This window comes from Kogia breviceps, chromosome 1 (assembly GCF_026419965.1).
Source record: "Kogia breviceps isolate mKogBre1 chromosome 1, mKogBre1 haplotype 1, whole genome shotgun sequence".
NCBI classification, from domain to species: Eukaryota; Metazoa; Chordata; class Mammalia; order Artiodactyla; family Physeteridae; genus Kogia; species Kogia breviceps.
Window position 1 is genome coordinate 59602866 of NC_081310.1, and position 24024 is coordinate 59626889.

The 24024-nt window shown below is 36.1% G+C and overlaps 1 protein-coding gene across 9 annotated transcripts in view; it reads left to right on the top strand.

The window, feature by feature from the left end:
* LPGAT1 (lysophosphatidylglycerol acyltransferase 1) overlaps nucleotides 1–24024 on the top strand; it is a 75148-nt gene that overhangs the window by 44975 nt on the left and 6149 nt on the right. For 4 of the 9 annotated variants that reach the window (XM_059076257.2, XM_059076249.2, XM_059076239.2 and 1 more), the window contains one exon: nucleotides 674–800. The exons of 1 other annotated variant lie outside the window; for it this stretch is intronic. In XM_059076257.2, coding sequence (XP_058932240.1) covers nucleotides 674–800 — 127 coding nt within the window. Of the gene's footprint in view, nucleotides 1–673; nucleotides 801–6878; nucleotides 6988–8862; nucleotides 10655–11482; nucleotides 11518–24024 lie in introns of those variants that run through there. 4 more of the 9 variants (XM_067032131.1, XM_067032141.1, XM_067032157.1 and 1 more) reach the window with 4 other exon arrangements.

Here is a 24024-nt window from a genome sequence, read left to right on the forward strand (position 1 = left end):
CCAGCCGCTCCGCGGCATGTGGGATCCTCCCGGACCGGAGCACAAACCCGCGTCCCCCGCATCGGCAGGAGGGCTCCCAACCACTGCACCACCAGGGAAGCCCGGTAGACAGGTTTATTGCTTTATTTTTATATAACTCTTGCTAAAATGGGAGGAGTTTTTTGTTTGTTTTGAACAAGAGCAGCAACTGATGATCATGTGCATCAATAAAATGCTTAATTTTATTGCCTTATTTCAATATTTATTAATGCCTCCCAAGTATCACAAAGCTTGGTGTTTGTATTATATTGTGTTATATTTAGTGAGTGGAGTTTTTTGTTTTAAGGTCAGCTTTTCGCTTTTGTGATGTGATACTTTAGCTACTGACTTTTTTTGTAGGCCAGTTTTTATGAGAGATAAAATGTAAATTAGACCTTGATACTGCATAATGTATTGAATGCTTAAATGATGCATGTCCAATAAATTATAGCACTGTTGTTTAATTTGTTTGAGATTCAGCCATTTTATAATGTAATAGGAAATGCTTAATTTCATCCTAAGTACATCATATAGAACAGTAACACCAAAGTTCATTCTCTTAAAGCAAAGGATATATCATTATGCTTTATAATTCTATACTGTGTTATTTGCTGCAAATAATATAAAAATTGATCCAGTTTTATATTGTTCTCAGACAACAGATCGAAAGGCCTCCAGTGGGTAATAGATACAACCATAGCTTATCCCAAAGCTGAACCCATAGATATTCAAACCTGGATCCTTGGATACAGGAAACCAGTAGTCACACATGTACATTACAGGTAAGAATTCCACATTAGTACTCAGTGTAAAGCCAACATAAAGTACTATCTCAGGACATTGTGAATGTTTTAATATTAAATTATAATTGATAGTGAAAACAGTTGGCTCAAAATCATTCTTATGCTGAATTTTTAATATGAAAATATCATTTGAAGTAGTTATTTTCACTGAGTGATAAAAGTCTCTAAAAATGGCATTCTAGAGGCACCATTATTATTTGATCACCTGACACTCATGAGTGAGAGTAATTAACTTAAAGGGCAAATATCAAGGATAAATATGTACTCAATTGGGGTAAGCAGATTTGTATTAATAGAAATGGAATTTGTTTTTAAATCATTAAGTCATGTAAGATTTTCTAAATGATTGAATTGATAATTTAGCAATGACTTACACTTTAAAATTTTTAGTATTTTTATATGCCTATGTCTTTTGCATAAACAACAGCAAAACCATTTATTGAATATTCTGAAACAGCTCCTTGAGATTTTTTTTAATATAGACCTTTCTGTTTTTAAAGTGTTTGAGGTAAATGTGTATAGGTATTCATATCAAAAAATGATGCTGATAAGACCTGGATAGAATTGATCGCTTTATAAGCCACAAAAGCCCTCCTTTAAAGAGGAAAACTACTCAAGTTACATACCCATTGGAAGTAAATAGGTAGCATATTTTCATAGGTGTAAACCATTAGAGTTTTCAAATATTAAAAAGAAGTTAGAATAATTTGAAACAAATTTTAAAACTCAAAATTATTGGCTTCCCTGGTGGTGCAGTGGTTGAGGGTCCACCTGCCAATGCAGAGGACACGGGTTCATGCCCCGGTCCAGGAAGATCCCACATGCCGTGGAGCAGCTAGGCCCATGAGCCATGGCCGCTGGGCCTGCGTGTCTGGAGCCGGTGCTCTGCAGCAGGAGAGGCCACAACAGTGAGAGGCCCATGTACTGCCAAAAAGAACCAAAAAAAACAAAAAAAACCCCCTCAGAATTATTAAGTATTACAGTCTGGGGATTTTTTTTTAACATCTTTATTGGAGTATAATTGCTTTACAATGGTGTGTTAGTTTCTGCTTTATAACAAAATGAATCAGTTATACATATACACATATCCCCATATCCCCTCCCTCTTGCATCTCCCTCCCACCCTCTCTATCCCACCCCTTTAGGTGGTCCCAAAGCACTGAGCTGATCTCCCTGTGCTATGTGGCTGCTTCCCACAAGCTATGTATTTTACATTTGGTAGTGTATATATGTCCATGCCACTCTCTCACTTCGTCCCATCTTCCCCTTCCCCCTCCCTGTGTCCTCAAGTCCATTCTCTACATCTGCGTCTTCATTTCTGTCCTGCCCCAAGGTTCTTCAGAATCATTTTTTTTTTTTAGATTCCACTTATATGTGTTAGCATACGGTATTTGTTTTTCTTTTTCTGACTTACTTCTCTCTGTATGACAGACTCTAGGTCCATCCGCCTCACTACAAATAGCTCAATTTCGTTTCTTTTTATGGCTGAGTAATATTCCATTGTATATATGTGCCACATCTTCTTTATCCATTCATATGTTGATGGACATTTAGGTTGCTTCCATGTCTTGGCTATTGTAAATAGTGCTGCAATGAACATTGTGGTACATGACTCTTTTTGAACTATGGTTTTCTCAGGGTATATGCCCAGTAGTGGGATTGCTGGGTCATATAGTAGTTCTGTTTTTAGTTTTTTAAGGAACCTCCATACTGTTCTCCATAGTGACTGTATCAATTTATATTCCCACCAACAGTGCAAGAGGGTTCCCTTTTCTCCAAACCCTCTCTAGCATTTATTGTTTGTAGATTTTTTGATGATGGCCATTCTAACTGGTGTGAGGTGATACCTCACTGTAGTTTTGATTTGCATTTCTCTAATGATTAGTGATGTTGAGCATCCTTTCATGTGTTTGTTGGCAATCTGTATATCTTCTTTGGAGAAATGTCTGTTTACGTCTTCTGCCCATTTTTGGATTGGGTTGTTTGTTTTTTTGATATTGAGCTGCATGAGCTGCTTGTGTATTTGGAAAATATTAAATTACGTAGGCATTCTTATTGTTGACCTTGCTTTTCTTTTTTAATCAATCCTTTGTCAGTTGCTTCGTTTGCAAATATTTTCTCCCACTCTGAGGGTTGTCTTTTTGTCTTGTTTATAGTTTCCTTTGCTGTGCAAAAGCTTTTAAGTTTCATTACGTCCCATTTATTTATTTTTGTTTTTATTTCCATTTCTCTAGGAGGTGAGTCAGAAAGGGTCTTGCTGTGATTTATGTCATAGAGTGTTCTGCCTGTGTTTTCCTCTAAGAGTTTTATAGTGTCTGGCCTTACATTTAGGTTTTTAGTCCATTTTGAGTTTATTTTTGTATATGGTGTTAGGGAGTGTTCTAATTTCATTCTTTTACATGTAGCTGTCCAGTTTTCCCAGCACCACTTATTGAAGAGGCTGTCTTTCCTCCATTGTGTATTCTTGCCTGCTTTATCAAAGATAAGGTGACCATATGTGCGTGGGTTTATCTCTGGGCTTTCTATCCTGTTCCATTGATCTATATTTCTGTTTTTGTGCCAGTACCATACTATCTTGATTACTGTAGCTTTGTAGTATAATCTGAAGTCAGAGAGCCTGATTCCTCCAGCTCCATTTTTCATTCTCAAGATCGCTTTGGCTATTCGGGGTCTTTTGTGTTTCCATACAAATTGTGAAATTTTTGGTTCTAGTTCTGTGAAAAATGCCAGTGGTAGTTTGATAGGGATTGCATTGAATCTGTAGTTTGCTTTGGGTAGTATAGTCATTTTCACAATGTTGATTCTTCCAATCCAAGAACATGGTGTATCTCTCCATCTGTTTGTATCATCTTTAATTTCTTTCATAAGTGTCTTATAGTTTTCTGCATACAGGTCTTTTGTCTCCTTAGGTAGTTTTATTCCTAGGTATTTTTTTCTTTTTGTTGCAATGGCAAATGGGAGTGTTTCCTTAATTTCTCTTTCAGATTTTTCATCATTAGTGTATAGGACAGTTTGGGGTTTTGATTTGTGAGGGATGACTATAAAATTACAGTTGATTCTGCTGTGTAACTTCATTGCCAAACTATGCATTCATGTATAAAGTAAGAAAGTAATTCTTGGTGATTGTTCTGACTCCATTCTACATGTATTGTCCATTTTACTTAACTTATTGAGCACTTAGTATATACAAGGCAATGTGCTTGGCCCTGCAAGAATTTCTCCAGGAACAGTTTCATTTTCATCTATATGAAACATATCTAACCTTCAGTAAGTTTTTAAATTGTAATCTATAAGTGAGGCTCAGTTCCAGTGCCCAAGTCCAGAATACACGGCTGTTGGATATATGTTTTGGCCACATGTAGATTGTATCTGCATTGGATATATGCAGCTCTTCCTAGCATATCATACTCAAAAAGAATTGAGACAAGAAAGAAAATATTAAATTATGTAGGCATTCTTATTGTTGACCTTGCTTTTCTTTTTTAACCAACAAATAGAAGAAATTGTAGTTTATAGAGACAGAATAAAAACCTGAATGGAATCATAAGGGATCTTAGAAATTGAAGAAATTGTCCATTTTTAGCAAAATTATTTTAATAAGAACAAGTGAAACACTCAAATTCACTCGGAGAAGGAGTTTTTAACCCTGGGTCTCATGGATGGACCTTAGAGAATTTTTTAACTGAATCTCTATGCAGAATTTTGTATTGTTTGTAATTTTCTGTGGAGAAGTTTCATAGCTTCCATTCTATTCTCAAAATAGATTAAGGATTAAAAAAAGATTAAGGGGGCTTCCCTGGTGGCGCAGTGGTTGAGAATCCGCCTGCCGATGCAGGGGACACGGGTTCGTGCCCCGGTCCGGGAAGATCCCACATGCCTCGGAGCGGCTGGGCCCGTGAGCCACGGCTGCTGAGCCTGCGCGTCCGGAGCCTGTGCTCCGCAAAGGGAGAGGCCACAACAGTGAGAGGCCCGCCTACCACAAAAAAAAAAAAAAAAAAAAAAAAAAAAGATTAAGGACTCCTGATTTAGAGATCAAAACCAAATACTGTAGTAGATAGAAGATGAGGAGTGGTTAGTTTGATACAGAAAAATACTTCTGTTAATAAAATAGAAGCTTCTCAGAAATAAATTTTTTATAAAAACTTTATTAGCAGACATAGCAATAATAAATAAAATTCTAACATGTTAAATTAGCTGAGATTAAATTATGACATAGAATCATACCCCAAAATATGCATTAAAGTACAAATTATGCCCAATGTTTATTTATACATACACACACAATGCACACAAACACACAAAACCCTATGAGTCTTGGGGCAGACTCTTTTCTTTCCAGAAATTTAATAGAGATCATTATCTAACCAATGTTAGGAAAAGAGAAGGACCTGTGTTCATGTGGGAAGGGGAGGGCAGTTGAAAGATAAGGAGATGACAGGTGTCTTGGTGTCAGGATAATTTTGAGAACTTGCAAGAAGCTTGTGAGAAGGGATGTGGGCCCTGATCTTAGCAGCTCCCAGGAATAAGTCTCTATCAGCCATAGGTTGACTAGGTTTCCTCATGTGTTATTCTAGGCCACCAAGACACCCTGGGGGATAGGGAAAAAAAGATTGGTTATTTTTGTGTTTCGTTGTTGGCGGTTTTTTGGCTTTTTTTTTTACCGTTAGCTTTCTCAATTCCAAAATAATCTGTTTATTGCATATCTTGGATTTGTTCTGTCAGGAATAACACCATTGAAATTAAATTTAAACAAACATGGCACTCCTTATCCATTTTTTGTTTTTCGTTTGTTTTGTTTGTTTGCTATTCTCAGAAGGATTGGTTTCTGTTCAGACTCTATAGTTGTGTGGATATTTTAAAATTTCTAAACAAGGATGAGGTGTTTCCAATTAGAATAAGATTTAAAATGCAGCATTGGAAATCATATATATGCAAATGTGAATAATACAAATAATGGGGTTGGATCTCTTTCTCTTTTAATATGAGGAGATTGGCAAGAAAAACTAAGTAGCATTGACTGCTTAAAGTGGGGAATAGGTGCACAGAGAGATAGGAAAAGGTGGTCTGGAAACTATAAAGTTCACTGAAAAATGGTAGTTTTGCTTAATGTTGGCTTACTTATCTTGACTTATAGGCAGATTTAAAAGTCTATTCATGAGTGTATTCTTTTTCCTGCAGTTAAACATATTTTATCCAGAACATTACTATTAAACCAAATTGGTCCAAGCCAGTTTTGCTTCACATGACATAGAATGTGTTTGTTTTCTTCTTAATCCCAACTGACTTTTTAAAAATAAAGCAGCACCCATTCTTAGAGAATTTAATTGAAATGATCACTTTGGTGATTTGGTGTAGCTGGACAAGTTAGTACTATTGCTAGTTTTTTTTTCCAGTATAATTTAGAAGACTATACATGTGAGAGTCAGAAAGGAATTATTCCATTATGCTCAGCATTTATCAGATCCCACTTAGAATATTGCATGTATTTTAATTTCACCATTTCAAAAGAAATAATACAATTAGTAGAAGGTTTTGAAAAGAGCTAATATAGAGAAATCCTAGAGCACTAGTACCATTTAAAATGCAGTCGTTTTAGATCAAATCAAAGCAAACTTGGAGATAGTAGTGATTAAATGAAACATAATTCTAGGAGAAACTCCAAGTTGAGAGCACCAAATTCTGGCCACTAGACCACCAGGGAAGAGAAACTCCAAGTTGGAAGTACAAACAGGTTAAAGAGAAGTTTAACAATTCATAAGTATTGAATTTGTAATAAGTTTCTGTATATATGAAGTACTTTTATCATATTTTAGGTAGATTTCATGCAAGGCAGTAACTGTCCTTGCCTGTGTGATTCATCTTGGAGCCTACTGAGAGCAGCACAGTGTTCCTCTAGATGGCTGGAGTACTCTGGTATTATGCTGTAACGTTCCTGACCATCAGAGTACACTTGGGAAATAATACAATTGCCATCATTTATTTAACATTGATCAGTGGTTGGGCCATTTTAAATTTCTTTAATACACTTCTTTTTTCTTCTTGGAAATTATTGTCAAGGCTACCAAGGATTCCACTACCTGTTGTATATATCACTGGAACATATGGAGTGTGTATGGAGATCCCTGAGCAAGAAAGGCATTTTCCCAACTGAGTAACTTCAGTCATAATGCGTTAGTAAAATTAAGTGCTTAGAAAACATTAGGTCTTTATTTAAATAGGAAAAGAATATCTTCTTACCAGAATGTGCAGCAGAATGTTCTTCTAGATTTTACATTTCTGTACTGATGCTTAGAAATAAAAGGACAAGAATGCAATAGCTAATTTTAAATGTTCTGAAATAAACTTTTTTCTTCCAATAGCAGTTTTCTACATTGTCAGTTCCCTTCTTACTTCTTAGGTTTATGTTGATTTTTAGGATTTCTGGAAGAGATAAATATACATGTTATTATATGCTGTGAAATACTTTCCTAAAATACCATGCAAATGAAAAAGTAAAAAATTTGTGACATGGTTATTTATTAGATCCTATCCTACAAACAGGTAGTAAATAACAGTGCCGTGAATACAAATGATACACTGATTTTATTTATTTATTTATTAATTATTGGAGTATAGTTGCTTTACAATATTGTGTTAGTTTATACTGTATAGCACAGTGAATCAACTATATGTATACATATATCCCCTCTTTTTTGGATTTCCTTCTCAACTTAGGTCACCACAGAGCATTGAGTAAAGAGTTCCCTGTGCTATACAGTAGGTTCTCATTAGTTATCTGTTTTACACATAGTATCAATAGTGTGTATATGTCAATCCCAATCTCTCAATTCATCCCACCCTCCCCCCTTCCCCCTTGGTATTCATAAGTTTGTTCTCTACATCTGTGTTTCTATTTCTGCTTTGTAAATAAGATTGTCTATACCAGATACACTGATTTTAAAAGTGTTTTAAAAACTGCAAAGCACCTTACAAATACAAAGTACTATTATTAAGATATTTAAAGTATGTATGGGTTATTGATAAATCCAGTACTAACAAATTAGCATTCCCCATAGTTTGGAACTAAACTACTTATTACTTTAAAAGATGTCTTATTCTTTACTTCCCAATACTATATATTATTTAACTGGGGAAATATTTTTTGTTATTTTTGTCTTTTAATAAATTTTTAAAAATTTATTTATTTATCTTTGGCTGCATTGGGTCAGCATTGCTGTGCGTGGGCTTTCTCTAGTTGCAGCGAGCAGTGGCTTCTCTTGTTGTGGAGCACGGGCTCAATACTTGTGGCTCGTGGGCTCTAGAACACAGGTTCAGTAGTTGTGGCACACCTATTAGTTGCTCCGTGGCATGTGGGTTCTTCCCAGACCAGGGCTCGAACCCGTGTTCCGTGCATTGGCAGGTGGATTCTTAACCACTGCGCCACCAGGGAAGCCCCTTTTTGTTATTTTTGGATACAACTACATTATGGATCTCTTTCAAAAGTGAAGCTTGTTTTAAAAGAGGAAAAGGCCTAACTATGAGAACCATTTGAGGGGAACAATTTTTTCCTCCCCTTCGTATTGCCATCGCATTGGAAGGCAGCTTATTCCTATTAAAGTAGTAATGGGCACAGTGTGCTGTTGTTAAAGAGTTAATAGCAAAATTAAACATGAATTAGATTTTAATTACAGGGGTAGAATGTTTATAGAGATAAAAGCAAAAGTTACCCGTGTCCTTAATACAAATGTCTGCTTCACTCCAAATTAGGAAAGTGAGTTGGAGAAGATGATTCTCTTGTGCAGAAATAGCTTATACTTTTATTTTTAAAAATCTTAAAATAAGTTATAACCATGAATATAGTGGCATAGATAAGTTACTGAAAGCAGAGGTGTTACTTTCATGTCTAAATTGACTGGAACATTGGTAACTTTGGAGAAGGCGTTAAATTAGGGAGTTTGGGTAAGAAATTATTTACAGTTTGCAGGGGGAATTAATTCAGAAAAGGAGTATTCAATGAATTTTTTTTTTTTTTTTTTTTTTTTCCGGTACGTGGGCCTCTCAGTTTTGTGGCCTCTCCCGTTGCGGAGCACAGGCTCCGGACACGCAGGCTCAGCGGCCATGGCTCACGGGCTCAGCCGCTCTGCAGCATGTGGGATCCTCCCGGACTGGGGCATGAACCCGTGTCCCCTGCATCGGCAGGTGGACTCTCAACCACTGCGCCACCAGGGAAGCCCCTCAATGAATATTTTTAAAGAAAATGTGCTCACTAGCAAGAATGGGCAAATATTAACATTCTGACCTATTTGCCTCAGGATATTTTTCTCAATAAAGGAAATAAAACATTTCTAGAATGCAATACTTGTTGAACGTGTGAATGCTAAAGTTCATGCTCTCTAGACATGCACTGTCCAGTTATAGCAGCCACTAGCCACATATGCTGTTGAGCACTGAAAATGTGGCTGGTCTGATTTGAGATGTTCTGTAAATGTAAAATACACAGTGAATTTTAAAGACTAGTAAGAAAAAGGAATATAAAGTATCTCACTAATAATTTTTGTTGATAATATGCCCAAATGATAATATTTTAGATTTGGGGGATTAAAGGATTAAATTTCTTTAATGTTATTAGATGTTCTCTATTGTGTACTTTGTAAGATATTAGATTTATTTTTTAAAATAAAAGCATGTAACTATGAAAAATACATCATAGAGGGGAAAAAAAATCTGTCCCAGCATGTTCACATAAAATTCCTTTTTCTTATTTCCTTTTAATATTTGTTTTATGTATGTTTTTAGTGTAGCTGCAGTTGTAATATGCATAAAAGTTATTTGTATTCTACTTTATCTCACATAGCATTTTAATGAACATTAAACCTGTACTACACATGGACTAGGTGTTAAGATTACAAATTTTGTAAACATTTTTAAGTACTGTTATGAAGTCTTTACATTTTTAGTGGCTTTCCAAAATGGTTAGTAGGTACATTTAATTACCTATTTCCCTATTGATCATAGGCTTTTCAGGTTTTATTCTTGATTTTAATAACACTATGCTGAATGTCTTAGTACATACATATAGCTTACCCTACCCCATGTTTTAGTTGTTTTTATAATAGATATATTTAACCTGTTCTAACATTACGTTGGAGAGTGTTATTAAAATTACAGAAAAACTTATTTATAAGAAAAATTACCAATACTTTAAAACAGTTATAATATTTTGGTAATTTTATGCATAAACCTATAAATATTTGTGATTAGTATATCACTTTTGTTTTTCTTTGTTTTGTCCCCTTTACCTATTAAAACAACAAAACAAAAAAGTCACAAGTATTTATCAGTTTTAGGGGCTATAATTTCAGAAATAGTTTTTTCCTCCAAAACTTTTTATTATGGAAAATTTCAAACCTGGAAATTAAACCCCATGTACCTATTGTACACTTATGGTGTACACTTATGGTTGTTTCCTGTGTGTTATCTCCCAGATCCCAGTGGATTATTTTGAAGGAAGGTTCAGATATTGTATCATTTCATTTGTAAATATTTTATTATATATTCTCTAAATGTAATAATTCTTTTTGTAAAATCATTATCTATTATCATACCCGAAATATTAATAACAATTCATTAATATCATTAAATATCTAGTCAGTCATCAAATTTCCTGGATTATCTCATAAATTATTTTTTTAAAACAGTTTGGATTCAGTTAGATTGCAGTTGGTTGATATATCTCTTAAATTTCTTTTGTGTACAGATTCCTCCCTCTACCTTTCATTTTCCTTGTAGCTTATTTTTTGAGGATACCATATTGTGTGCCCTGTAGTTTATAAAAATTTGGTTTTTCTGATTGTATCCTGTGTATTCCTCTGTCCCCTATATTTCCTATAAATTAGTAGGTAGATAACTAAAACTTCACCAGATTGAGGTTTGAACTTGCTTGACAAGAAATACTTCATAAGTTGTAATGCTTATTACTTCTGTGAAGGAAGTAAATAATATCTGTTGTCTGTCAGAAATAGTTTTTGAACACTGTTATTAGTTTAAATTTTTAAAACAAATATATCCAGTGTGTTGAGGAAAAAGTGATACTTCCTTATTCCAATCCCTTCAACCCCAAACAATGATGTCAGAAATTTCAACTTAGAATTGAGGCCTCTTCAGGCATATAACACATAAAGAGAATCAGTTTGCCTGAGATACCCTCATAGTAATGGTATAAGAGGGTCCATAGTCTTATTTTGTTTGATGAGCCATTAAAAAGGGGGTTTCCCCACTGTGTCCCTAACTATAAAGATGTTGAAAATGTTCTAAACCCAATTGGAAAATGAGCTATAAATCATCAATTGGGGTGACAGATATGACAGATAGTTGTATTAGTCAGGGTTCTTCAGAGAAATAGAACTAATAGGATATAGAGAGAGATCAAGGATAGATTTACTCTAGGAGTTCGCTCTCCTGGTGTGGAGGCTGAGAAATCCCATGATCTACTACTGTCTGCAAGCTGGAGAACCAGGAAAGCCAGTGGTGTAATTCAGTCTGAGTCCCAAGGTCTGAGAGTGATGAGGAAGGGAGTCTGAAAGCCTAAGAAATAGGAGAGCTGATGTCCTAGAGCAGAAGGGTGTCTTAACTCAAGCACAAAGAGTAGACTCACCCTTCTTACACCTTTCTGTTCTATTCAGGCCCTCAGTGGATTGGATGCTGCCCACATGCATTGGTGAGGCCGATCTTCTTAACTTAATCTACTGGTTCGAATGCTCATCTCTTCCAGTGACACCCTCACAGCACACCCTGAAATAATGTTGTACCAGCTATCTGGGCATCCTTTAGCCCAGTCAAGTTGACATATAAAGTTAACTATCACAGTAGTCTACATAGAAAATCCAAGAAACTGAGTTCACCTTCTATTTATAGAGTTTAGCAATCTTGATATAAAATCATCACAGAAAAAAATCAATATTATCCCTTTTTACTGACATAAATAGAAAATGTAATTTTTTAAAAGATACTTATCTGAGAAGCAAGAAGACTATAAAGTATCTACCAGTAAAACTTAAGAAAAAATGTAGAAGACTTTTATGAAGGAAAATATAAAACTGCATTGAAGAACATAAAAGACCTGAATAAGTGGAAAGAGATACTGTGTTCAAAGAGGGGAAGACTGAAAATTATAGAGATATCAGTTCTCCCAAATTAATCTATAACTTTAACATAATTGAAATTATATTATATCCAGAAGGATCATGATCAGAATCCAGGAGGGTTTTTCTGGAAACTTGACAAATGGTTCTAAAATGCATTTGAGAGAGTAAAGATAAATGAATAGCTAAGATGGTGTTGAAGATGAACAAGACAGAGGAATTCTTCCTACCAGATGTCAAGGCTTAGTGTAATTAAAGCATTGTGGTATGAGGGCAGGGTCAGATCAATGGAAAGATTAGAAAAGCCACATTTACTTGGGAACATGTGTATGATTGATGATTTTCTAATTATATTTCTTATAGTTGATAGTTATAAAGGTAATATTTGAAGCCCATACCATAGAGATAAAGTAGTGTTACTTTTTAGATACTACATTTAAGTTCTGAAAAACACAATCAGCGAGGCATCATATACCATATTTCACCCATTAAAATACATATTTTTTCACATGTTAACATCTCTGAAACTGGGAGGCATCTTAAAAACCAGTATAATAAAGGCTTAGTTATAATTTAATTGTATATTTGGCATGCAGCACTTAAAAGTCCAAAAAGTAATTGCTGCTTCTCCCCTGTCCTCCCCCATCCCCCCAAAAAAGGCAGCACAGTGACTGCTGAATGGTTGGTATTTGACTGTTGACAGTGAATGCCTCTGGGGAGGGAATCTTACTTCTCTTTGTACTATTTTAGGCCTTTTTTTTTTTTACAGTGTGAATGTATTAACTGAAAACGTTAATTGAAAAAAGAAATTGCCCATGATTTAGAATTTTGGTTTAATAATCATTTGAGTAATTGCAACAAAAGCATTTTCGTCATGTAGTTATAAGAATTTAATAAGTTCACATTTAAAATGCATACTATTGGGCTTCCCTGGTGGCGCAGTGGTTGAGAATCCGCCTGCTAATGCAGGGGACACGGGTTCGTGCCCCGGTCCGGGAAGATCCCACACGTCGCGGAGCGGCTGGGCCCGTGAGCCATGGCCGCTGAGCCTGCGCGTCCAGAGCCTGTGCTCCGCAACGGGAGAGGCCACAACAGTGAGAGGCCCGCGTACCACAAAAAAATAAATAAATAAAAAATAAAATGCATACTATTTAATAGATACCAAATAGATTTTACCCCTTTAAATCAAGATATTGAAATGCTCGAATTATATAGATAGTCTAGATTTTCATATTCTAGTGTTTCATTCATAATTTTTGTGAGGCTTAAGTTTCTATAATAATTTTTTAGTATAAAATCTAGAATAAAGTAGAATATAATTCATATAGTAAAAATCAGTTATTCAACATAATGAGGTTTCATGTCACCTTTTCCCAGTAACTGTGAGTAACACTAAAGTGGTTCACACCTAAGTGGTACACACAGGTACTAATGATGCAGGTTTAGAGGTTTACCACCCTCGGCCCTGGCCCCCAAATTACTGATCTGGGCGTGAAGTCATTAGATTGCCTCTTGAACTAAACATGGCTTTTTTCCCCAGCAGAAGGAATCATTGTCCTGTCTTTAGTTTTTCTTATGGACCTTTCCTCTATCAGCACTTATAATTATTGCTCATTTCACCTCTACTTCTGATTCGCTTCTTCCTGTCTGTTTTTCTTGTCATCTCTTGTTTTCTATTGCTTTGCCTCTGGGCCCTAGCTTTTCCCTGGAAAAGGCTGGATGTTTTAGTCATAAGTCACTATTCAAAGCTTCCAGTTGGAAAATGGAAAGTTACACATTAAATTTAATCTTCAAGTTTTTAGTTCTGCTTGGCTGATTTTATTAATGTTCACCACCCCCAAGTTCTTTTTCCTTTTCTGCCTCAGCAGTTTCTTTCCCTTTTCTTTAAGAAAACAAAAGCATTTTAGTTTGGCACCATTCAGGATGCTGATGGTATTTAAATAAGTGGTCTTAATTGAGGTTTGATTGAATGGATTGAATTCTGTGTTTCTATAATGAAGTTGAAGATTTGAAAGAGGTGAATCATTTCAAATAAGATAAAATCTCTATCCTCTAGTTAGAAGATATGCTTAATTTCTTCTCAAATATTTATAAGAAGTTATAGTTATACATGAAAGAAATTTTTTACTGTTAACATAGAACCAAGACATAACCTAAAATCTGATTTGCTAAGTTATTTTTCAGTATATGAATCTGGACATAATAAGCTTTGGAAATGAAGTGCTCTATCCCACCTTGTTAGCCCTCTGGGGGCTCACCATGTCTTTTTTCACTTTCAGATTTCTCTAGAGTCAAGGACAATGCCTGCCATTGGTATTCAAAAAATGCTTTTCATTTTCTAATTAAGTTTTGTTGGAAATATTATGTCCCCCAACTTTTCAAAAAAATTCTTAGAGTTTAAATTTTAAGTGAATAATGGTTAAGCATAACTCTCACTGATCATTATTTATATTTTAGTTACTTAAAGTCATTGGATTGGATCTGAGAAGTAGAAAGGGCTAGCTAGGTCTTTTTGTCTAACCTTCCATTTAATACAGGAATACACACACAAACACAGAGATTACTTAAGTATAGACCTTCTCTAGGAGCCTGTTTTTAGTCCTCTTTTTTTTTTCCTGTGGAGGTTGAGTCCATAATAGGAGACTGTGTAGCAATGGATGCTCTGTAGGAGTACCTCTAGCTCTCAGTCTTTCTTCCAAGTTCCAAATCCTCACTTAACTTCCTTGCCTCCACCTGGATACCCTGTGCTTCTTCAAACCTAATATGTCTAGAACTGAATTCATTTTCCTTCACACCAACTTGTTTCTCCTGGCCTTCCAGTTGGGGTTTATGTTGACATCATTCTGCCCTCACCCAGAATAAAAATTTTGGAGTTCTTTGACTCTTCCACTTTAAAATTTTATCCTCTCTCTCAAATCCAGCCACCAGTTCCTATGAAAGGTACCTCTGCAATGTTTGTTTCTATTCCCTCTTCTTATTTCAATGCCATAGCCTAGCTCAGATTTCATTACTTCTTACCTGGAGTATATATGCCTATTAAATATTCCCTTTATTGACAACCCTCAGAATGGGAGAAAATTTAGCAAACGAAGCAACTGACAAAAGATTAATCTCCAAAATATACAAGCAGCTCATGCAGCTCAATATCAAAAAAACAAACAGCCCAATCCAAAAATGGGCAGAAGGCCTAAATAGACATTTCTCCAAAGAAGATATACAGATGGCCAACAAACACATGGAAGGATGCTCAGCATCACTAATCATTAGAGAAATGCAAATCAAAACCACAATGAGGTATCACCTCACACTGGTCAGAATGGTCCTCATCAAAAAATCTACAAATAAATGCTGGAGAGGGTGTGGAGAAAAGGGAACCCTCTTGCACTGTTGGTGGGAATGTAAATTGATACAGCCACTATGGGGAACAGTATGGAGGTTCTTTAAAAAACTAAAAATAGAACTACTATATGACCCAGTAATCCCACTACTGGGCATACGCTGAGAAAACCATCTGTCATACAGAGTGAAGTAAGTCAGAAAGAGAAAAACAAATACCGTATGCTAACACATATATGTGGAATCTTAAAAAAAAAAAATGGTTCTGATGAATCTAGGGGCAGGACAGAAAAAAAGACGCAGACGTTAGAGAGTGAACTTGAGGACATGGGGAGGGGAAAGGGTAAGCTGGGATGAAGTGAGAGAGTGACATGGACATATATACACTACCAAATGTAAAATAGATAGCTAGTGGGAAGCAGCCGCATAGCACAGGGAGATCAGCTCAGTGCTTTGGGACCACCTAGAGGGGTGGGATAGGGAAGGCGGGAGGGAGGAATTTGGGGATATATATACACATATAACTGACTCACTTTGTTATACAGCAGAAACTAACACACCATTGTAAAGCAATTATACTCCAATAAAGATGTTAAAAAATATATTCCCTTTATTGATATTGATACTTCACCCTATCTTATTTATTTCACTGCTGTTCTCCTCTTCATAAAGCATAGTACCTTTTTTTGTTGTTTCTTTTCTTGTTTCTTTATTCCTTTGTTTCTGTCTTTTTTCTTTTCTTTTTTTTTGTTATAGACATTAATGGGACACTTGGCAAAATTTGAATAAAATCTGTAGATTTAGATTAGATAATATCAGTGTTGATTTCCTGATTTTGATCATTGCAGCATGGTTATATAAGAGACTCTTCTTGTATTTAGAAAATGCTCATGGGAGTATTTAGGGGGCACACCATCTGTAACTTACTCTCAAAAATTGAGGAAAGATCATATATATATATATCTATATATCAGAAAATATATACATCAGAAAATATATATATGGAGAAAAAGAATGATAAAGTAAATATGGGAAATAATGATATTTGGGGAATCTGGGTGAAACATATATATGAATTCTTTGCACTATTTTTGTAACTTTTCTAAGAGTCTGAAATTATTTCAAAATAAAAAAATTATTTTAAAAGTCATTAGGGAGATAATGGAAAAATCTCTGTACCTTCCCCTCAATTTTGCTGTGAACGTTAAACTACTCTAAAAAAAAAAAAAGCCTTAAGAAAAATTTTTAAATGTCATTAGACTCATGGAAAACATAATAGTGATTCTGTTAAGCAAATATACCAATCTTATATTTTGCTTACTGGATAGTTCAGTTCATTCAGCAAGCATCTGTGTCTCAAAGGACATAATATGAATAAAGATATAATAAATAAATGTGAGGCATAAACAATGCCATCTCATTGTTTACGCCCTCAAGTGGCATGTTAGTTTGCTATGGCTTTGACTGTTTCAAGGAGCAGGACTCAAGGGGAAGGCGTAACAGGCTCAATTGTCCCTGACTGTGAAGGGAAGCAGTAGTCTAGGTGCTGAGTATTTGCCACCTCCCTTTCCACACAAACCTTAAAAAGTCACTCAAAATTCTCTCCTATATGACCCATGTTTGCTACCTTAGAGCCTTGGTTTATTCCTCTATTAAAGTGGATAAAAGTTTATATATGAGTTGCTGAAATTTTTTTTCAGATAGCTGAGTGGGGTTTTTTTTAAACCTTTCTAGTGGATGCAGGAGGAAGCTACAGATATTACGTTTTAGAATGTTGAGGAGGAGGCCTGAGCAGGTTACCTAAGGACGATGGCTCAAAGCAAAACGTCTGGGAATTGAGTGCTGGGAGATCTTCTGATGTGTTAAATTTGACAGGATCTGTTCTTGTCCATAAATCTATTTTTGGTGACAGGTAGTTTCCGCATTTCTGAGTTATTTTTGTCATACCAGCCCTGGTGGTGTCAGTTAACTGTACCTGTGGTATTGTGGCTGTCTCCAGATGGCACCTCATCATGTTTTATGCTAGCGGATTACTTTGCATTTAATTCAGTTCAGCAAACTTGAGTTCCCACAAAGGAGCAGGCACTGATGTGCACATGGGTATGCAAGATGAGGATAGCACAGTCTGATAGAGGAAACAGACACATAAGAAAATAAATGGAACATAAGCTAATAAGCAGAATTATAAAGGACAGAGTTGGCACTGAGGAGGAATTATTAACTGTGGGAGAGGAGGAGGAGGAGGAAGCCAAAGGAGCAGAGGACAAAGGTAGAAGAAAGCCAAATCCTTATCTTCCTTTGTAGGAAGTCAATGAATACACTTTAAATTGGACAGTCTAGCATGTTTATAAGCAATGTGGAAGTGAACAGCAAAAGAAAGTTGAAAGGGGTTGTATCTGGGGAACAGAGATCTGAGGAGGGAAAAAATAGGTCTGTTATTTTTCATTGTGAACCTTGTACTACTATGATTCTTGAAAATTATATGCATATTGTTACTCTGTTAAAAATTTGTTTTAAGTTTTTTAATCCTACTGACTCTTAGGACAACTCAAGTGATGCCTTTTCCATATAGCCTATGTCCTAAGTAGACATGCACACCCCTTCATTTAAACTTACACAGAAATTGTTTAAACTCCTTATATAACATTTACCACATTCTGACTTTATACTTTTTGCTTTTCTGATCCCTCTGCTAGGTTATTAGGTTTTAGAAAGCACAAACAGTTTATCTTCTTCAGTGCTTATTAGCTCCTAATATGTAGTTGGCATAATTGAATTGAGGACTTAGCCATGGTGTTTGTTAGCTCACACTTGGGAGTCTTTGTGGCCTGAAAATTCTAGTGAGAATGTGTAGGCGCCAGCTAAGCATTATTTTATATCTTTTTCTTGAAAGTATAATTTATCTAGTGCTCTTAAATCTAATCCTGTGGATTTTGGTGGAATACTCTGTGTTTAAGAGCACATTCTGGATTACTGATAATGATTTTTATTTCTTGAAAATTAAGAGCTAATTTTTCATTGGATAGCTATTGGTATTGGAAAGATTTGTTTCTGTTATTTATTTATATCCCACAAGAACTCCTTTCATTTGATTCCAAGAGGACTGGTATTCAGTGCATTTGACACTCTGCCATATTAGAAGATTAGTTGTTTTAATATTTTAATCCTATGGTGACCAAACAATCAGAGTAATAGATGTAGATTGCTCTTGAGGGAGCATTTGGTCTGCCCTCCTGGCTGCCTCCTAAGGCAAGAGAATGTCCCAGCTGTTCTAGGCGAATGGAAGGATAGGTTTTCTGTTAAAACACAGCCCCACTTCCACACTCACCCCATTTAAAGCAATAGGTACTTCACCAACCTCACCACATTCTTTCATGAGTTTAATTGGTAAAGCCAAACTTCCTCTATTAATTCAGCCTTATTTTCAATGTCACTTTTCTCCTTATAAAGGAGCTTTAAACACTATTTCAGGAAATTCTTTCTTTCTTTCTTTTTCTTTTTCTTTCTTTCTTTCCTTCTTTCCTTCCTTCTTTCTTTCATTTATTTTTGGCTGGGTTGGGTCTTTGTTGCTGTGCGCGGGCTTTCTCTAGTTGTGGCGAGCGGGGGCTACTCTTCATTGTGGTGCATGGGCTTCTCATTGCTGTGGCTTCTCTATTTGCGGAGCACGGGCTCTAGGCTTGTGGGCTTCAGTAGTTGTGGCATGCAAGCTCAGTAGTTCTGGCTCGCAAGCTCTAGAGCGCAGGCTCAGTAGTTGTGGCTCACGGGCTTAGCTGCTCTGCAGCATGTGGATCTTCCCAGACCAGGGCTCGAACCCGTGTCCCCTGCATTGGCAGGCGGATTCTTAGCCACTGCGCCACCAGGGAAGCCCAAGGATATTCTTTATCTCTATGGCTCTTGCTTAGTTATCCTTAGGTTGATTAGACCTGCTTTTATATTTACAGAAATAGTATATTTTTAGCGGATAAAAAGTAATACAAATAATTTCCCAAACCATTTGACTGTACCTAGTGTGGTAGAGGTGAATAGTTTAAAGAGCACTACTTATAATACAAAACTGTGTTAAGACAGTATTAAATTATCTAAAAGTAAAAAGTCAGTAGTTTGTAATACCATTCATTTAAAAAATAAAATTTGATTTTTAAGTTTAAATTTTTAATTTTAAAACATTCCCCAAATCAACTATACTACAATTTTTAAAAAGACACTTCCATGGAAGAAACAAACAAACAAAACATTCCACTAGTATCAGGATGGTGTTAACTGACTTTCCTAAAAATCCAAATATTAAGGACATTTAATTTGGCAGAAAGAAAGAGAAACAAATGATTAAATTTCCTGAATAGTTATATTTCCTGCATAGCTCTGGGCATCTCCCTTGTGCCCGCTGGCTTTATTCTGCTGGAGTCTGCCTCATACCTACATAGTTCAGGGGTTACCCAGAGATCTGAATGGGGATTATACTCAGAAGTCGTGGCTCCCACTCAGTTCTTACTTCTTTCTGGGATTCCTCACTTTACAACTGCTATGGTCACCCTAATCTCTGTCCTCCGATTCTTCAACCAGTAAGACCAGTAAGGTTTTAATTCCCTGCATGCCACTAACTGAGAACTATTCTCAGGTTAAAAGCTATAAAAACTGGAAAACCAGTGCCATTCCTGTCTGCCAAGTGTTGACTCTCCTCCAAAATCTGCCTGCCTTTAGTCACTCTCCAGTGCCTTCCACTAATTACTTTTTGCATTTTGTCCAGAATTTATAACTGTTACCTATGAACTACTCTACAATTACAAGAAGCAGAACTCCTCTCATTTTATTTTAATGGATGTTAAAGATCACAGGGAGAGGTGACTTTTAAGAGGTGAAAGAATAGATTTTGCTCTTAAGTATGTGCCTCGTTAACTTCTCTGGCCTTTTAAAATAGTACTGCATTGTGCCAAAATGACTATAAACATAGGCATCAAAGTCACATGGCGGTACTTATTCACATGTTTATCTATATGATTCAGAATATTTTTATTAAGGTTAATACTAAAATGAAAACGTAAGATCTATTTTCTTAAAGAGAGCTCATAGATGGATTCCCAAGAATGTGTCCCCCAGGGCTTCCCTGGTGGCGCAGTGGTTGAGAATCCGCCTGCCGATGCTGGGGGCACGGGTTCGTGCCCTGGTCCGGGAAGATCCCACGTGCCGCAGAGCGACTGGGCCCGTGAGCCGTGGCCGCTGAGCCTGCGTGTCCGGAGCCTGTGCTCCGCCACGGGAGAGGCCACAACGGTGAGAGGCCCGCGTACCACAAAAAAAAAAAAAAAAAAGAATGTATCCCCAAATTGGCATATCCCAGTTGTGAAACACTGCTAGCCATCTTCTATACCTAAATCGGAGCCTTCTGATTTTATTATTCTCCAGCTTAAAAATCTTTCTGTGAGAGGCATTCTCATAAATTGCTAGTATAAAGTGGTATAATCTTTATGAAGACAATGTAGCAACATCTTTCAAAATTACTAATACATTTAGCCTTTGACTAATACATTTAGCCTTTGATATACACATATGAATGGACATTTGCACAGTGTTATTCATTGTAACATTGTTTATAATAACAAAAGATGAGAAACTGCCCATCAGTAGTGAGTAGAGGAATTTAATGTTTACCATGTATTAAGAGATTGCAATGAAATTAGAAAATATTTTTAACAGAATGATAATGAAAATATGATCTATAAAAATGTATGGGATATACCTTAATCTGTGTTTAGAGGAAAATTTATAGCCTTAAAAGCTTCCATTAGAAAAGAAAAAAATTGAAAATCAGCGATCTAAATATCTATCTCAAGAAGTTAGGAAAAGAAAGGTAAATGCAATCCAAAGATAGTAGAAGACGGGATAATAAAGGAGAATTTACTGAAATAGAAAACATACAATAGAAAGAGTAACGACACCAAAAATAATTGGTTTTTTGAAAACACTGTAAACTTGATCAACTCCTGGCAAGGCTGATCAAGGGGAAAAAAAAAGGTCCATGTTACTGATATCAGGAACAAAAAAGGGGACATTACCTCAGATCCTATAGTCATTGAAAAGAAAAATTAAAGGACATTAAGTTCAGTTATTTCAGAGCATCAAAAGGAGGGAATACTTCCTAGCTTGTTTTATGAGACCAGAATAACTTGGATACCAAAACCTGAACCAGGGATATTATAAGAAAGGAATATTTATAGGCAAATCTCTTACATGATTATAGATATAAGGCTAACCCAGCAAAATATTTAAAATGCATCATATTATATACTGAGAGCATATATTCCAGGAATGAAAATTTGGTTTAACGTTCAAAATCAGTCCGTTTAATTAATCACATTAACAGAATAAAGGGAGAAATTATATAAGTATTTTGATAGTTGGAAAAGTGGATAAAATGCAACTCTTATTCATGATAAAAAAGAAAACTCTTAGCAAATTGGGAATAGAAGGGAATTTCTTTAATCTGATTAATGGTATCTACCAAAGAAATCTACAGCAAATATACTTAATGGTAAACTATTGAATGTTTCCCCAGGAATGTTTCCCCCGAAAGATCAAAAATGAAAGGCAGGGTGCTCATTATCACCACTTCTCTTCAACATTGTACTAGAGGTCTTAGGCAATGTGATAAGAAAAAGAAATCGGAAGTGTAAATATAGAAAAGGTAAAAACAAAATCATCATTGTTTGCATTAATTCATCTTCCTACCTGCAAATTAAGGTTATAAAATTGTTTGGTTGATAGAGACATTCAGTCTTTACCTATACATCACTGTTTCATGCAGCCAGGTACCTGAAGAGATTTTTTAGGGCAGGAACAGAGTTAGGAAAACAACTTCACAAAACTGACTTTTGTTTTTAATCATCTCCCTTTTAAAAACTCACTTTAAGTGGAGATAGTGGCTTGAGACAGGGAGTTAGGCTTTTTGCAGCTGAGGAGCTAAGATACAGCAGGGTGAGATGTGAGCTTAGCATTATATGGTGAACACTGAGGACATTTTTCCATAGAAATATGTTTGCCTAATGGCTAAATTCTGCAGGATTTCATGTACACTGCAGGTGAAGTAGCCTGTCCAAGCACCCTTAGGATCTTGTGTATCCTTCGTAACTTTCCCGGTAGGAGCCCTCATTCTCAGTTTAAATGGAGAGAGCAAAAAGAGGAGACAATAAAATTCTTGGACTATTATTTCTAATTTGAGGGTTTCTTATAATTCAAAGGATAGAAGTTATCCTTTGAAGAGATGGGAAAACAAGCCTGTTTAAATAGCCCAGGGACTCTTCCTCATTTGAAATTTTAACCCTTTGTCTCTACTCCTCTGATTGTATCAATATTGATATTAAACGAACTCTGTCAGGAATTCATCTTTGTAATACTCGGTAACAGCTATTTATCCTTTTACTTTTATGTGGCTGGCTTGAAGCTGGCTTCATTTTTGCCTCCGTGGTATAGAAGGATACACACACACACACACACACACACACACACACACACACACACACACAAATATGGGTAAAGCTGGCTTAGGATTCTGTTACCTTATTTACTGCTCTATCTGTTTTCCAACATCCCAAGTTTTGTTGCTGTTGTCCTTCTTACTGTTCGCCCCATCCTTGTGGGTTTACACCTTAAAAAACCTCTTTAGTGTTACTTTACTGGGGTTTTGGAAGAGCACAAAAGTAGACATGAGTTGAATCTACTACCTCACTTGAAAAGCCAAAAGTCTGAAAAACTGGCAGCATCAGTACCTATGGAAATGAGGTGGAAAGTTGCTAAACCTGGGAAGACTAGTTGAAATCTGTTTAAGGAGAACTCAGATCCCCAGAACCCCAACCCTATACCTCATTGCTGGGTGCTTATTTTTTCCCTACCCTGGCAAATAGTGGAGGTCTGCTCTGGAGGGAAACAGAGGCTCTTTGGACTCAGGAACACCAGGTGCAGTTGAGGCAGAAGTCCCGTAATGAAAATAACATGGTTATAGGTGATGTCAGTGTGCTGAGTGTCGAGACTCCCAGCCCTGGCATCTCACTCTGCCACCAGAAAGCTAGCAACGAGGGCTTTCCTCTCTAGGCAGGAAATTCGAGGATCTTTCTATGAGTAAATAGTGAGTTCAAGAGGAAAGACCAATTTAAATGGCCCAGCCAGATAATCCTCAAGGAAGATCACAGTCAGCAAACTCCACTCACAGGCAGAGAACTTTAAATTAGCTGTTTAGTCCCACATCTGTAAATGTGAGTGAGCAACAAAGAATCCCCAGATAACTGGGAATCTATTCAGCGTCCACTGTGAAAGATGGAGCCTAAAACAAACATAAGAAGGTCACTTGGAGGAACAGAGACTGTAAAGGGAAAGTACAGCTTCCAGAAATCCTAATAGTACGTGGGAGCTCATTAACCTTTTTCTTTACTTTTGTGAATGTTTTTAAATTCCCATTATAATTCTCATAGAAATAAGATTCTCATGGAGATAAGATATTGCAACAGTAATAGCATTCTATAAAAAAAAGGAACACTCAGAGAGCTCTTAGAAACTAAAAGTATGATTTTTAAAAAAAACTCAGTAAAAAGTTTAAAATTAAATAGGAAATCTCTCAGAAAGGAGGACAAAAAACAGAGATGGAAGAAAATGAATTCCAACCCTGAGTCATATATCTAGTCACATTATCAACCAGGTATGAGGACAGAAAAAAAGACATCGGCAGGAATGCAAGATTTCAAGTACCTTTTCTCAAGAAA